The sequence below is a fragment of the Platichthys flesus genome, chromosome 2 (assembly GCF_949316205.1).
Source record: "Platichthys flesus chromosome 2, fPlaFle2.1, whole genome shotgun sequence".
In the NCBI taxonomy this organism is placed as follows: Eukaryota; Metazoa; Chordata; class Actinopteri; order Pleuronectiformes; family Pleuronectidae; genus Platichthys; species Platichthys flesus.
Genome location: NC_084946.1, coordinates 10,994,470 through 11,010,681, shown reverse-complemented (window position 1 = coordinate 11,010,681; position 16,212 = coordinate 10,994,470). Strand labels below are relative to the sequence as shown.

The 16,212-nt window shown below is 41.1% G+C and overlaps 1 protein-coding gene across 1 annotated transcript; it reads left to right on the top strand.

The window, feature by feature from the left end:
* The first annotated feature begins 4,877 nt into the window (after window positions 1–4,877).
* On the top strand, window positions 4,878–9,739 carry LOC133962533 (protein unc-119 homolog B-like). The gene is made up of 5 exons (XM_062398169.1): window positions 4,878–5,261; window positions 6,022–6,135; window positions 6,510–6,609; window positions 6,825–6,997; window positions 8,352–9,739. Exons 1-5 carry the CDS (start codon window positions 5,027–5,029, stop codon window positions 8,462–8,464), a joined length of 735 nt encoding a protein of 244 aa, XP_062254153.1. The 5' UTR covers window positions 4,878–5,026; the 3' UTR covers window positions 8,465–9,739.
* The last annotated feature ends 6,473 nt before the right edge of the window (window positions 9,740–16,212 follow it).

Genomic DNA, 16,212 nt, shown 5'->3' with positions numbered 1-16,212 from the left:
ACTTACTTATAGCACTTTGTAGTTTTGCTTTATTTTGAAGAAATTGTACTTTCTTGATTCTTGTTGTCCCGGGTCTCTAGCCTCGGGGGTTGAATGCACTTACTGTAAGTCGCTTTGGGTAAAAGCGTCAGCTAAATGTAATTTTTATTTCGTGTTTTATTCCACACTCCTTTACCACTCTTAAAATCAGCTCAGCTCAGACATACTATTCCGTGCTATTTTATTGTATTCATTTGTCTATTAATTTATCTCCATTTCACTGCTTGCATTACACAAAATTTTATTTTAATTGTGTCTTTTCTTTGCCCTAGTTGCTTTTGTTCTTACGTCTGTCTTATTATAAAGTTGTCAATCATAGCTGAAGCACCTTGAGCTGCATTAACTTGCATGAAAGATGCTGTATAAATAAAGTTTGCTTAAATAGTTGATTGGTTGATTGATTGATTTCTATAGCATTCATTTACCACCAGAAACTTTAGAATTACACCCACTTGATACAATTTGTGCTTTGGTTGAATTTCTAGGCCAATTTAGAAGACTATTGCAGTGCTCAATCTAAACCTGCCTGTTCCCTTGTCTAGTGTCAATGTTCCTACTTACACTTATTCCTTTCTTTTCATTAGTGAATTCTACAATATATGTCACTTTGTACTGCTTTTTATAAACAGTTTATGGTGCAGAATGAAATTTGAAAATATGGGTCCTATCCACATCAAACAGGGAAAATGTAATGGATGGAGAATGGTGATTGGAGCGCAAATGAAATGAAATCTCAACTTTGCACATGGAAAGTTACAGTATGTATTTTTGTTTGTTTTATTTTGAAAATTAAGAGTTTAAGTGGCCTGTGAATTCACAGTAGCTTGACGGCAGTACGTTGTTCAGTTGACCGGATAAACAGGTTCAGAGTGAAAAGGAATTGTATCCATGTAGCTCTCCCTGCTTCATGGAGAGTTCTGACGTGACCCGAGGCTTCTTCACAGCAGGAAGTGCTCACATCATTTACATCAAACTTTGTCTTTATTTGTTTTACCCGCGCTGCAGAGCACAGCGACAGTGAAGGGATCTGGGAATCTCAGCAGCAAATCTGAGAAATAAGACTCCAGATGAATTTATGTGTGCAGGGGCGGCTCCTGGTACAGGCGACATGGGCGGTTGCCTAGAGCGCAAAATACAAGAGACTTAGTTATCATGACGTGACACATGCAAATTACACCAATACAGTAACGTCATCACACCATCATCCTTTAACCCCGGGACGCACGGGAGGTAGAAGCGCTGCGAAAAGCAGTCCGCCTCCTTTCCTCGCCCATGTTAAATACTTGGGCTGTTCGCACCCGAGGCCACAAACACACAACAAATAATCTCCTGAGGAGGGCGGCTACAGGCTTGCGTAGGTCAGTCACCTGTGAAGACCAGCATCATTTACCCCTGAACCAGCACGGAGAAATGATGATGAAAAATTAAATATAAAAAAGTTACATATTTATATTTTTTAATTAAATTTAACTAATTACAGTTGCAATCAGAAATATTCAACCCCCTCACCTCAATAGCTTTTATAACTTCTAAAAAATGTTTTCGGTAAGTGCGGACAAGCTTCTTACACCTCTCGATTGGAATCTTTGCCCATTTTTCAAGTGCAAAAGCCTCTAGATCAGTGATGTTTGATGGCGTCCATGCTGCAACTGCCTTCTTTAAATCCCACCAAAGATTTCAATCAAATTTGAATCTGGTGACTGTGAATGCCACTCCAGGACGTTCCAGGATCTTTTTCTCAACCAAGCTTTGGTGGACTTGGAGATTTTGCTTTGGATCATTGTCTTGCTGTAAAAGTCAAATGATCACTAAGGTTTAATTTGTCAACAGAAGGAATCACATTCCTCTTTAAAATGGCCTGGTATTTCTGTGAATCCATGATGCCATGTACACAATAAGATTGCTAGTTCCTGCAGCAGAAAAACATCCCAACATCATCTTGACTAACCTCCATGCTGGACTGTGGGGATGGTATTCTTCTGGTCATAAGCCTGTCCTTTCACACGCCAGACATACCGCTGGTCCATACGTCCAAACAGTTCCAGTTTGGTTTCATCAGTCCATAGAACTGTCACCCAAAACTCTGTAGGCTTATCCAAATTCCTCCTGGCATATTCTAGTCGACTTTTGATGTTGCTTGTGGTCAAGAGCTGAGTGCGTCTTGGAGCCGGCCATTAAGTCCTTTATTATTCAGTGCACGTCTTATAGTCGCCACTGCAGCACTTGTACCAGCCTTCATCAGGTCATCCTGTAGGTGTCTTGCAGTCACACAGGGATTTATCTGAGTTGTTCTGACTAAGTTGCTGAGGGTCCTTGATGAAATGCTGGGCTTTCTTCCAAGGCCAGGCATGTTTGAAGCTGCTCCATCAGTTGTAAACTTCCTTATAATGTTCCCAATTGTGTCTCTTGGAATATCATTTTTTGGGGAATTCTTCTTCTACCCAAGGCCTTTCAGGTGTGATGAAGTAATCTTCTCTCTCAGCTTTTCTGTAAGCTCCTTTGTCTTTCCCATGATTGCAACGCACCTTGAATACCTTCATGGGTGGGGTTTATATATGCATCACAGCTGAAGCAAATGAAGGATCAGTATAGAGTTCCCAAAGGCTTAATAATGTTTCAACTCAACTTTAGGACAAAAAAAACTGTCAGACAGCTTTAAAAACAACAATATTATATAGGGGTTGAATAATTGTGACATGGCTATCTTAACAAAATATACTGCTACACACAAATACTACATCATGCATTTTCCGTGTTGCTTTTCTTTATCACTCAACTCAAAAAGAATGCATCCGAAGCAGAATCTTGATCAAAGAACAAGATTCTGTCTACTTTAATTGATAAATCCTTACAATCGTTGGGGGGTTGAATATTTCTGATTGCAACTGTATATATTTTTTAAATTAAATTTAATTAAATTAACTGTAAAAAAAAAAAAAAAAATGTAATAAAAATAATAAATCCTGCGCAGAAGCCCATTGCCCACTTCCTAGCAGAACCGAACTGCGAACATCCTGGCAGAAGCCCATTGCAAACAACCTGCTCAGATGCCCACTGCGCACTTCCTGCGCAGAACCGAACTGTGCACAAGTCCATTGCGCACATCCTGCGTAGAACCGAATTTAGTAATTCACTATATTGCCAATTTGAAGATGGAACAGAGTGGGATTCAAACCCGGGTCCTTCTTGTTGGAGGACCATGACTCTACCGACTAGGTCACACCGCCAACTGAATGACGTGAGGAACTAAGCAGTTTAAGAAGATGGACAAGTTATCGAGCGCGTGTTCGTGTGATTCTATGTTGCTTTTGATAAATATTTCAGAGAAAATATTTACATGTATAAATACATATTTGACAGCCTTACTTAAATGTTACTTTACCTTTTTGCTTTAATTAGAACCACGAATATAAGATAATTATAGTTATAAAACAAGTCAAGATCCACTGTGTCAGATTTAGGTGAAAGGGATCAATTGACTGCAATTTTTATAAAATAATACTAGTGAAGTTTTCACAATTATGTTTCATCTCAATTATACAAATTGTTGTTCATTTACCCTAGAATGGGCCCTTTATAGTAAAATACTTTATATTTACATCGGGTTGCTGTAGCCCAGACTTGACAAACTAAACACCCTTTGGATTTTTATGACAACTGAAGGTTACCACAGGTTCTCTCTCATGTTTGGAATTCAGTGATTTTATGTAACTTATTGCTACACACTGAAACTTTAAGATAAGATTGAAATTCAATAATACATTCCTATGCCAGATCTTGCTCCAAAGTTGCAATAACACAGAATAACAGTGTATAATAATAGAACAAATAACTGAAGTATCAAGTCTAATGACAAGTAAGAGAGGACCGGTCAGAAAAAATAGGAAAAGAAGTAGTATTTTATATGACAAATGAGAAGTACTACACATGATAATGATTGTAATATTACACTTGATATTAATATATTTCAGTAGATGAAAGTAAGATATTGAACATGAAATTGTAAAAGTAGTATTACACATATAGCACATTATAATGAAAGTAAGATATTGCGCATGATGTCGAGCAGTAATGTTAATTTTGAGAGGTAATATTGCACATGTAGGATGAAGTACTTCAACATTTTACCTTAAAGTACCACATTCACTATTATACTTGAATTAAGAGTTGAAGTAAGTACATGCTTTTAAATATACATATAGTAAAAGTAAATGTATTAGCTGTGTGTACCCTATTCTCTTCTGCAATGGTCACCTATGTCATTAACTGTGACTAGTGCGTAGTTAGATTAAATCAAGATTAATACAGACTCTGTCATATTTATAGAAAATACTACAGATGTTCTTATTGAAAACACTTCCATTGTGATAGTGATCAATGGCTGAGGCCTCTGGTCTAATTACCTGCCTGCTCTGAAAAGTGAAAAGTACCTGCCCTTTTTTTTTCTTCTTTTTTTTATCTCTAGTAAAGCACAGATACGTGCGAACAGTAATGAAGTGAATGTACATTGATACATCCCACCACTTCTTTACAGACTATGATCCAACCAGATATGACATTGGTAAAACCAATAATGCTGCTTTCAGTTATGGGCCTACAAATTAGAAAAAACTATTTAACACAATAAAAAGGTTTGGACTTTTAGTTTTATTTATAAATTATGTGGTTTAATTTATTTAATTTATAACCATAAGACATTTGAGTTACGTTGCGTTGTGTTTGTCTCCCCCTGGTGGACGCTCAGGTGAACCGCTTCTTCCCTTCCTCCTCTGGCTCGGCGGACGAGTTGTCATGGCAACTGTACAGCATGTGTTTACTAAAGCTGGCGCTTGACCGCTCACCGACACTTCTCTCCACCGACATCTGCGACGCCATCTTATTCTTGAAGCGTCCGTCGGGGGGAGCCAGGGGGAGACGGACCGACCGACGGGAGGTGCTGCTTCCAGCGGGAGAGGAGCGGAGAGGGGTCGCGGGTAGAGAGTCGAGGATGAGCGGAGCCAAAGCCCGCAGCGACGCGCCTGTTGCTGAGGATGTCTCCGGCGGCAGCGGGCACGGCACTGCGGCTCCACCGCGGGACCGCAAGCCCGGCGGAGGGGTCCTGAAGAGGCTGAAGTCCCGGAGGAGCCAGGTGGACAGCAGGCCCGTCACGGAGGAGGACCTGCGGGCGCAGAGCGGACACATCTCGCCGGAGGACGTGCTGGGACTTCGGGGGGCGACGCGAGGTTTGAGTGACCCTCTGTGGGGGTTTGCCACCGGAGCTCGATGTGGGGCTCGGGCTTAATTATATCTGAACATGATGTGTCTGAGAAACAGAAACGATCACATGTAGACATGACGTCTGCTTGGGTTGGCTCTCGTTTACAATGGAGAAGAATATGCTGTTATATTACATTTGTTATAATGAGGAGAGAATACACATCTGACATCATAAACAGATGTAGGACGCCATCACACGATCTTTCATTCATGTATAAACATATGTGATATCCTGTTTGAAGAAGCTCAGGATATTAAATACTCTGAGTTTAGTCATTGAACTGAGATATTATGTATTTAACCTCACATCTAACTCCACAGAACATTGAGTGTTGCTGAATACAGAATGTCTCAGATTACAGAGTATAACCGTCTGATACTTTATATAAAGTACCTATCTGTCTGTCTGTCTGTCTTTCTGCCTGTCTTTCTGTCTGTCTATCCAGACCAGAGTGACAGCTGTTGAGGTTACATCAGGAAAAAAAATTAAAGAAACTGTAATGTTATGCTTAATTTCCCCTGATGAGAAAACCACACATGGTTTCAACTGTGAAGTCATGAAACATCTGTTGACTCCACACAGTATATTATTATTAGGGCCCGAGCACTGACAGGCACTGACAGACATTTTTTAAATTGTAAGAATTATGTGTGCTTTAACAGTGTACCTATTGACTCCAATGGCTTGTGTTTATAACTCCGGCCATGTGTCTGTCCTTTTTGCAGGGTACCTGTGTAAACCTGAGGACAATATTTACAACATAGACTTTGTGCGCTTTAAGATCAGAGACCTGGAGACGGGCACCGTCCTCTTTGAGATTGCCAAACCACCAAATACAGGTATTGTGCTCATTACCTGCGTCCTATACCATAGTGTTTGATTATAGTGTTATCTATCTACTAAATCCACAAATGTCTGTCTTTATGTGGAACACATCTTTTGCAAAACCATTAAATCTGCTTCAATTGACCCAGTGAAGTACAGTGCCAATTCATATAGTATTTTAGTTCATTTTATGAAAAACATTGACTAGGCAATCTTCATTGCAGATGAACAAGGTAGGATGAATTCATAGTTGTCTTGCTTCACTCTGCACCGTAGACGAGCCTTTAACCAGGTCCAGAATGTTGGTGTGCTGGTTGTTCTGATCACAGATAGCGCCTCTTGCGTGTGATTGTTGTTAAATGTCTTCTTCCTCGGTTGTGTCTCTCAGAGGATGATGAGGAGAACAGAGAGGCAGACGCCAGCGCAGGCCGATTTGTGCGCTACCAGTTCACCCCGGCCTTCCTGCGCCTGAGGACCGTGGGAGCGACGTGGGTGACTCACACTTCACCTGCACACAGCTATTAATAACACATTCAACTGTTCCATCCAACAATGACGACAATTTGCAGCATTTTCCTCAGTCACCTAGTCACACTCACACATGTTTTTCAATCTGTGTGCTGATACTGGCTGTAATAACATTATAATTACTCAAAGCCTACTCTTGTAACGTCTCCTCTCTCTCTCTCTGTTGTTTTATAAGGGTGGAATTCACAGTTGGAAACAGGCCGCTCAACAATTTCCGCATGGTTGAAAGACACTATTTCCGCGATCACCTGCTGAAGAGCTTTGACTTTGACTTTGGCTTCTGTATCCCAAACAGCCGTAACACCTGTGAGCACATCTATGAGTTCCCTCAGCTGTCTGACAGCCTAGGTGAGAAGAGATTGATCTATTATACTTGTGAAATGCTATCATATTATAATTATGCCAAAGTCTTGCCATAAAGGTGATCTTTGACTCCTTCCTCGTCACGTGTCACAGTGGAGCAGTTGACATTGACAAAAGCAAACATTATGTTTCATCAGATTTACATTAAGTTCACATTAGGCTCATCGTAATTTGGCAACAAATCCCTCATGACATTCACACTTTTCTTCAACCCAATTGTCTGCATTTGTTTCTATCTAACATATCCTGTATTATGTCACCATGGTGATGTCTGCATGTGGAAATATTCATGTCAATCAGTAACTTGTGAACAATACGCAATGCTTAGGACCTTCTCCAAAGTAGAAGATCTAACTGATTTATGAACATTCATATTAATAAGAGAGATTGTCATATTCAAACTACTATTTCTTCTAAAAGGGTAGATTCAATATATTTTTTATTATAGTTATAGTTATTGTACCTGAGTCTGTGTAGCAGGTGTGCTGTGAATCATTTCAACCTGCACTGGGTCAACACAGTCATGGACATAAGTCTAATTTGATTTCTCTTCTCACATTGTTTCTGGTTTAATTTCTTCATCAGCGTAAAAATGAGCATATTACTACTGGATCTACTGAACCACTGAATCTAAATTGACTGTGACTGAAGGAAGGTAGTTATTTGGGGCAATCATCATCAGCCTGCTAGGCAGATTAAACCTTCTTCAAAACTCAAAGGCAAATCCAGTTGCTTTACCCATTTTTTGGTTAAATTAAATGTTGTATTCTCGCTTCATTTGTTTTCACTACTCAAATGCTTGTGTACTTCAAACACATAGATTAGCAGCTGAAAAGAAATTACCATGTATGAATAAAGCTGATAATACTGTGCTGATTCTCAATCTAAAATCATCACCATGTAAAATTTTGAACACAATAATCTGCGTATCTCATTATGTACATATGCAGAACAGGGCCCTGTGTCTGAGTTGTATAAATGGCCACAGTGTTTTATTATCTGTGTTTTGTTCCAGCAACAAAGCAACTTGTGACAACCACAAAGAACTCCTCTGCTGTGAAACACAAGGGAGAACATTGTGATTAAAAAGACTGATACTACCTCAGACAAATCTTTTGTAATGTAGTTAGGAAGCTGAGAGCAGTATGGAGAGGAGGATTTACTACCATAATTACTGACTTTTCAGTGTTTAATGGATATTTCAAGTGCTGAATCAATAATACTGACCCAATTATATCAGGTGTTTTTTTTATTTTCATACATTTATTGATTATAATTGCATGGACACTAAAAACACATTTGTTTTAATTACTGTTTTCCGTATTTGTCTGTTTTGCAGTCCGTCAGATGGTGGAGCGTCCGTACGAGACTCGCTCGGACAGCTTCTACTTCGTGGAGAACAGACTGGTCATGCACAACAAGGCAGACTATGCTTATAATGGAGGACATTGATATCTGCTTGCCAGCATGCAAACACACACGCCCCAAACAAGTGCATGCACACACACATGTGCACGCACATTTATAGATATATATACAAACAGACATGCATGCACATGGCTGAACATAAATACATTTCATTCACTCATACGTGCAGCAGCAGCTACAGACACGGCTGAGTTACATTATTTCTGTAAAGAGGAATTGCCAATCATCGAAGCTGCCATTTCGGGGGAAGCATTAGATATTGCATGAGGTCAATATCAATCTGACGCACAAACAGGATGCTTCTGTTAAAAAGAAGTAGAAAATGGGCCAATTTATCTACTTTTAAATTCTGGACCGATGAGTTTAAAATCAGTAGCTGTGGGTAATTTGTCCCAAACTGACCAAACGGTTAATAAATAGATGGTTAGTGTCCTCTTAGCAAATTTAAAAGTGTCCTACCACCCACCCACTCAAACAGACACACACACACACACACATGCACACACTCAATCCCCAATTGACACACATAATGTTTACACAGTGTTTGTCAGAAGCAGCTGTTCTCAGAGCTACCGCCTCCACAATCCACTCCAGACAATATCCGGGGAGAAAGAGAGAAGCCATCCACAAAAGCATTCCTGTCAAACACACATGGTCACTCCTGTAATCCTCTGCCCAACCCCTCATCCAACCACCCCCCTCTCCCCTGTCCCCCCTTTCACTTTCATGAACATATCAATATAGTACTGTACAAGACTCTGATAAAAAGGTCTCTGAGGTATCTCTCTCTATTTTTGTTTTGCAGCCTTCTCTGTTTGATAGTAACAAACAAGGAAACAAATCAGGGAACAGTTAACTACAATGTAATTCTAACATTTGACTGTGACCAAATAAACCTTGAAGAATGGACAATGGTGAAGAGAGGAAGGCAGATCTGATTTCGTATCGTGATGATGTATGTGATCATGTAAAAAAAGGGAATTTTTTATAACTAAATTGGTTTTCAGTTTGGAAAAAAATAAAAAAGGAAGATTGGTGGGCTTCCTTGTGTAAAAGTCGCATCAATTAAACTCCATCTTAGTTTAATCATCTGTATTTTTAAATCATTTGTCCTATCGTGCACATCTTTAAAGATCAACATCAAGTTAGAGCTATGTAGATAGCATCCCTCGACTTTGTACTTTGTAAAACTTCGGTGTTCAGGGTTAAAGTTGTGTTTGTACGAAAATAAATTAACTATACACATATATATATTGTGAAAAGTAACAAAATCAATTAAACGTTCATTTTGAGATACAACCTGTGTGATGCTTGATTCATGTCAGAGGATGAGAAAAGTTGAGGTAATTTTGGTACAGTCCCAAATGTGTCCACCAGGAGGAGTCATATTATAACTTAATAACTAAGCAGTGTGACTGGTTTGGGTGCAGTTTGTATTTGGAAAAGACCACAGCAGAGATTTTTTATTATTATGCTGTGACGTGTTGACATTCATATCTGTTATTTGCTTAATACAAGTCGAATTACTTCAGCTGAGGTCACGATCGGATCTTTTTATTCATCTGTGGCTGGGGTTTCTCTGCAGAGAGGGATACAACTCTGATAATATAATTCTAATTCCACATCATTACTTTATCCAGAGGCCACATGTGAGGAGCGAACACAACACGCAATACATTTCGAAATTCGTTGCACTTTGATTTTGGAGTCTAGTAGGATTCAAACTAAATCCGGAGACTCTCTCTCTGTTTATTCTTTCTCGTGCAGTTCTCCTATCTCTGTGTTCATCTTATGATCTCCCTCTCTCAATTTCCATCTCTGTTTCCAGCTCTCATGCCCAATCTCCCATGGTCCTTTTCTTCTCTCTTGACTCTCCCTTTTCTGTTTCTCTCTCCTCACCTCTGTGGCTCTCCCCGGCCTCGCTCTCCCGCTCTGTTTTCCCCTTTTCTTTCCTCCTCTCACCTGGTAACCAGACCTCTGGAGAGGAGTGTTGAGTTTCCACTTTCCCAGAGAAGAGGACAATCTGAGGCACAATGGATCCCCTCTGCTCTCTCCTCCCTTCCCTCTGTTACTACACAGCTGAACACACACATGCACAGAAACATACAGTTTTCTGAATTACAAAGGAATAAATGCATTCCCTGCTTGTTATTTCCTGTTCACCTTGTCATCCATTTTCTTTCACTTTTGCTTTCCTTCTTCTTTTTTATTTTTCATGTTATTTCTGCCTCCCTTTATATTTCGTTCTTTCATTGATACATTCACTTGTCAAACAATCAATCCCCTAAACCCCCCCCCCCCATCTTCTTTTACACTGATACAGTGTTGATTAAATTACATTGAAATGATGGTTTAGCTGACAACCATCCACGATTACTTCATATTTAGGCTGTGTGACACGAGGACTGCTTATGGCCCGGTGGGGTCTCCAATAATCTTAATGGGAAATCTGCATCTGCTATCCACGTAGAGTTACTTTGATTAGTTGGATAACAATAAAAGGAAAATGGTTGAACTATATATCTAAAAGCGATAGATAAGTTTGTTAAAAAAAGTAGCGCCCAAACTACTAGTTATGTTTTCGTCTGAGTTTGTTTGTTAGCAAGATTGCGCTAAAACTACTAAACCGACTTCTATAACATTTTGAGAAGTGTTGAAGCTCGACCCAAGAAAGAACCCTCAAGATTTTTGGTGGATTTTCATATATCTTGGTGAAAGATCTGAATATAAATCTGGATCTAGTGAATGTAAATTATTTCATGAGGGGACTTTAGGGCCTTTATGGAGGCATGTGCTCTACTGAGTGACCCTCTGGTTAGAAAACCTTCCCCGACAAGTCTGTGTTTTCAGTGACTGCACTAGTCCCGCAAAACACATGTGCCTTGCAGCGCAGCATCCATGTTGTTTCCACATTCCAACTTTAAGTTATTAAGCTAAGCTAAGCTAACCTCCCTGTAGATCACTGATTTCTGTCGAGAAAAGGCGACCATGAGTTCACCTTTCCCCAAAAGCGTTAACGACCCCTTTAAAATGCATAAAAGACAACGGGGCTAAGACCCAATGTGCCAGTTGCTGATTGGGCGGCAAAGCAGATGAATCAATAACCGTGGCCTTCCATCAGAGCTGTGGGGTCTGTGCACTGCCGCACGCAAGCAAAGTAGCTGTACTCTGCACGACCACGTGTTGGCATAATAGGAATCTCAATATATAAGCGCATGCACAGACACATTCACAGCAATAAATACACACACTTTCCAACTTTCCAGGGATGATTTGTGTGTTCCCAGGCTTTCGTGGAATACATTTCAGCTGTGGATCAAACCACACACGCCGGAAACAACTAGACAGGTGGGATAAATCCACCTCATTCACCTCACCCTTCACACACACACACACACACATACACACACACGCACCTATCTTTGTAACTGGCTTTACCATATATCCTGTTCGCTGACTCACACACACTTTGAGATTAGGAGTGAGAAGTACTGGTTATTGAGGTTCACCTCTGAAACACACACACACACACACACACACACACACACACACACACAGATCTACTGTCAAGCAGGGGGACAGGGGGACAGCAGTCTCCTATAAATAGCAGCAAGGAATGGCGTTGATAGCTCCTGTGAAAAGAAATAGGGGGGGAGTGGAAAAAGGATTAAAAGAGATACAGGATGCACTGCAACTCCACTTGTTCATGTGTGTGTGTTTGTGTGTGTGCTTGTGTGTGTGTGTAAGATACTTGAAGAGAGGTGGTATAGATTTATTTGCTCTCTCTCCCCCCCCTCTCTCTCTCTCTCTCAAAAAACAAATCACCATCCATCCTCTTTCTCTTTCTGTCCTACTTACGCACACTTCCTCATCCCATCCTCTTTCTTTCTGTCTTTCTGACTTCCCCCCGGTCGTCTCGCTCCGGGGCCCTGGTGTGAAATCCATCACGTGTTAACACTAAACATTACCCGCAACGCATCTTTCCGGCAAATGAGATGATGAGTCATTCTCTTTTGGGTCGGCACGGCGATGGCCTAAAAGATGGTCGTGACTCCATCTTTGTCTGTCATGATGTCATTTCCAGCAAATAGCCCCCTCCCCGACAGAGTTGAGGGAAGAGCTTGAGTTTCAATCATGGAGGATGATGAGTGCAAGTATAAATAAACATCAGGTTACATGTGAGAAGTTCATCCATCGTCACTGCTGCCGAGAGTAAAGGAGCACCCAAAAGATTTTCTGAGGTATGTGTCACTTTCATATGAACATCTCATTTTACGCCGAATGGATGCTGTAATTAAATGTCATGACAGGCACGGCTTTGTAGATGTGACAGGAGATAACACATAATTAGTTATAGGGGAGTTAATAATGCACTCACTACAGCAGTGATGAATAGACAGGCCTTTAACTAACTGTGAGTTCGCACCAATTTCCATGGTGGCAAGTGCAGTATTGACAATCTGTCTTTAAGTGTTAGGTCTCCGCTGATTTGTAACCAGCAGCCTTTGCAGGCCTTCTCTCTGTGTGTGTCTGTGTGTGTTCCCCTGTGTTTGTGAGCCCAACTGTCTCTGGTTCTTACAGTGTAGATCTCCTCTGTGTCGTACACAGACACACACACACACACACACACACACACACACACACACACGCACACACACACACAAACACACACACACAGAGAAATAGTCCTGTGTCATCTGCCTAAATTGGTTGTGGTCTGTTTGTGCTATACAGGAAGCCCACTGCCGCTCCTGGAAGCCTCTCAGAGCCCTCCAGCATCGCCAGGTCCAGTTTGTTTTGTGTGCGTTTGATTATTAAAAGGTTAACTTAGCCCTCAGTCAACTGCTGTGGAGGCCTCTAAATCTCCCTCCTCAATCTCTTCCTTCCTCTCCGATTTTTCTCTCCTCCCTTTGTCTCTCTCCCTGTGCCACACCTTCCCCTGCGGGATTGAGGGATTGTGATCGGAGAATGGAGGTGGAGCTCCAGGCGCAACCACAGGTGTGCCTGTTTCCTCCCTTCTCCTGTCTCATGTAATGATTTCTTTGGCTCGCCACCTGCCAGGTGGAAAAAACACCCACAGGAAAGTACTTAAAATGGCCTCCTGGCATCTGCTTTGAAAGATTCTTTCATCAGTTTTTCTTTTATCCATTAACAAACGTTGAATTTATCCTCTTTCATTTACAATTAACTCCATTCACTTAAACAAGGGCTCAGTGAAACTACTTGTTGCATGTTTGCATTTTGCATCACATGCAAATGATGGCTCCTGTCGGTAAAAGCTGCTGCTGTGACCAAAACAGCTGACAGAAATTCAGAGGTGGCGTTCCCTCTTTTCTGTTGCGTCCCCCCTCCTCAGCTCTCTTTTCAAACGGCCTGGAGGGTGGTGGAGAGCAGGTCCCAGGCCCTGCCAGGTCAAAGGTGGCTCGCAGACAATAGGCCCCCACTCTGGGTCAGCTGTGGTCAAGGAAACAAAAGCTAGTGAGGACCTGGAATGGACAAGCTATCACAGTGTGTTAAGGTGGTGGAGTGACAACAAGACAGAGGGAGAGGGATGGGATAGAGCAGACATAAAAAAAGGTCTCATGCACTGACCCCACTACTCACATATATAAATATACAATTGTGCAGATTTTGCTTTGGTGCACACTTTATTTGATCTTAAAAGTTCCCTCAAACATAATAAAATCTCCTAGTGAAAAATCTATTGCATTTAAATCGAAATAACTTACAGCATGAACCGTCGTCGGTGAGTATATCTAAGTCATAAGTAAAGCCAAGTGATTTTTTTCCCTCCTCTCTATTCTACCGGTATCCTTTCACATGGTTCCAACTTGTTCCACCCCCTCCCCCATGCCACTGTCTTTCTCCTCTCTTTTTTATCCACTGCCATTGATCATGCATGCAGAAATTCAGCACGCCCCAACAGTGGCTCCAGCCAGGATAGGTTAGCTAGTGCAAGGCCCTGTCCTACATACTGTTCTCTTGCCATGGTCCACCAGGCCACGGTCACACCCTCCCCCTGATCTGCCTCCACTCGCTGACTTCCACCACTGCCATACACACACACACAAACAGCCCGCGGCCAGTCTCAGACTCGGCACATGCACGGATCATCACATGATGCTGGGAATGTTAACTCATTGCTGCTGAAAAAACTTTTTAGTCAGGTGCAGTGCAAATGAGACATTTTTAGAGAGGGTTTATAGTTTAACTTGTAACTTGTTATACACCCCCCACGCACGCACGCACACACACACACACATACACACACACACAGAGACACACACACACACGCACAGGTTTGCTCAGATACCCTTGTTAGGATTTTGCATTGAGAGGTAACAAAAAGAGGTGAGAAAAAATAGCAGGTGTGTGTAGCATGCACTCACACACACAATAAGTTATTCATCACCTGGCTCCCAAAAAACATCACAACTTAACCTCATCTGTTTATTGGCGGGTTGAAACCAACGTCACGGTGCATTACATCGGTCTTAGACGTTATACTTACTATACAGCATAGCAGGCCTACAGCGTGTTTACTGCAGGCTTTTCCTTTTCCTTTGTATCAAAGTCACAAATTGATAAGTTATCAGCTGTATTTCACCTGATTTTGCTCGTGCTTTACTGGTTTCTCTTCTGTCAGAGCAGCTGAGGTGTGTGACACCACCACTCAGCTGACCAGGCTTGTCCAGTCTGAGAGAGTGACGGACTTAGAGGGAATGCTGCTAATCTACCACTTAGCTGGTTAGGACGGCCGGTCACATGGGTGCAGAGAGACAGGAGAAGTGCGTAAGATCGGGTTTAGATGAGGGTTGAACTGTTATTGGGTAAGAACAAGATGAAAGATGAGTGGTGACCGCAGATGTTTTGAATATGATGGATTAGGATGAGAGCTGGGTAGCAGGAACAGGTGGGCTGGTGGGTTGGACCGGGACAGGATGATTGATGAATGGAGATGACCTCAAATAATGAGTTAGCATTAAATCATGAGAGAATTCGTGGATATGAGGGTAATGCTGCTGATAAAGAAAACACGTCAATGGGGTAACTAAAAAAAATCCAAGTCAGAAATGATTCCAAATCATGTTGTAGATTATGGTGACACATACTATGACATAATATAATATGATCACATAAAGCTACACATTGTACATGTGAGATACATTCTACATTACTTTGTATGACATCATACAAGAATAACATCTCATCCTATTTGACCTTGTCAGGTCACATTACATCATTGTCATCAAATAATATCACAACGTATATACAACGTATAATATCTATCAAATTATACCATGTATGATCAGATCACATTACATAATATTTATAACTTTTCATTACATCCTATACATGATCAAATCGTATATGATAACATCACATTACATTAACTGTGATCATATCATGTCACACCACATATGATCACATCCCATTACATCATACGGTATATGATCACATCACATTATATATGAATACATCATATTATATCATGTGATCACATTACATTGTTTATAACATCACATAACGTCATACATGATTACACTGTATCATATGTGATCACAACATATATGATCGCATCACATTACATCACGTGATCACATCACATTACATAATGGATGATAACATCACAGTTTGCATTACATCATCAGCTGACTATGTAATTGAGCATTAGCGGGTTTGGTAGTATCCTGGTTACAGATGCTTCATTTCACCTGAGGCCTAACCTGGCACCACTGGAACACACCGTCTCCCATTAGTGCTAATACCTT